The sequence below is a fragment of the Myotis lucifugus genome, unplaced genomic scaffold (assembly GCF_000147115.1).
Source record: "Myotis lucifugus unplaced genomic scaffold, Myoluc2.0 scaffold_562, whole genome shotgun sequence".
NCBI classification, from domain to species: Eukaryota; Metazoa; Chordata; class Mammalia; order Chiroptera; family Vespertilionidae; genus Myotis; species Myotis lucifugus.
Window position 1 is genome coordinate 180,997 of NW_005871610.1, and position 885 is coordinate 181,881.

The 885-nt window shown below is 43.1% G+C and overlaps 1 protein-coding gene across 1 annotated transcript in view; it reads right to left on the reverse strand.

Moving 5' to 3' along the window:
• MAJIN (membrane anchored junction protein) overlaps window positions 1-885 on the reverse strand; it is an 18,074-nt gene that overhangs the window by 1,104 nt on the left and 16,085 nt on the right. The window contains exon 8 of the mRNA XM_023745651.1: window positions 443-515. Within this exon, the coding sequence (XP_023601419.1) occupies window positions 443-515 (73 nt within the window). The remainder of the gene's footprint in view (window positions 1-442; window positions 516-885) is intronic.

Consider the following 885-nt stretch of genomic DNA (forward strand, 5'->3'; position numbering starts at 1 on the left):
GTAAATATGATCAGGCATGATCAATAAAAATATATTTTTAAAAATATTACACTAATGCCCCGAAGGGAAGAGAAGCGACAGCTTCCCAGAGGTCGTTCTCCAGTAAGACAAAAAAGTCATACATCCCTTTCCAACTTTTTTGTAAAACTTATCACCCCGCATGGAAATGTGAAACATTGGGAGCATCAGTTTCACTACCAAAAGCAGGGAAGGACATGCATTGCCTCCCTTCGCTTCTCTAGGGAGCTGGGTGAGGGGTGGCTTCTGTTCCTCAAGGGCAAGCCCCTAGACTGGAGGGTGGCCAACAGGCACCTCCATGGAAGCAAGACACACCCCCACCGAGCGTGCCCAGACTCAGAGCTCTGTGCTGCTCTGCTCATCAGAAAACTAAAGGGGACAGGACGAGTATTAAAGGAGAATAAATGCACTTCCCAGAACCTACCCTGTTCCTGGACATCAGTGCCATCAAATGCTGGAGTCTCCTGACATTTCTGCTGGGTGTTTCTTTCCATGTTCTGATAAAAAGGACCAAAAAAAGTTTTAAACTTTACTCTTATACAGCTTGGGGTCTGAATGCTATTTGTTGGTGGATTGATTTCACATCAGTGCTGGGGGCCTGGCTTCTGACTGCTCAGGCAGGTTCTATATTTCCTTCAGTATGATGTCCTTTCCCCATTTCAGCTTCCTAACTTCTGTCCTTATAAAATAACAAGATTTAAGAGCTGAGAATAAACCGAGCTGGGTTTAATTTATTATTCTGTATTACTGAGTGCCAACTATTAATAATGGCAGAATACCAAGGTTTCAGAAATCTGGAGGACCTTAACTTTACTGTGGAGAAAAGTATAATCTATGTGGTAAACTGACACATAGACTAAGTCTTAT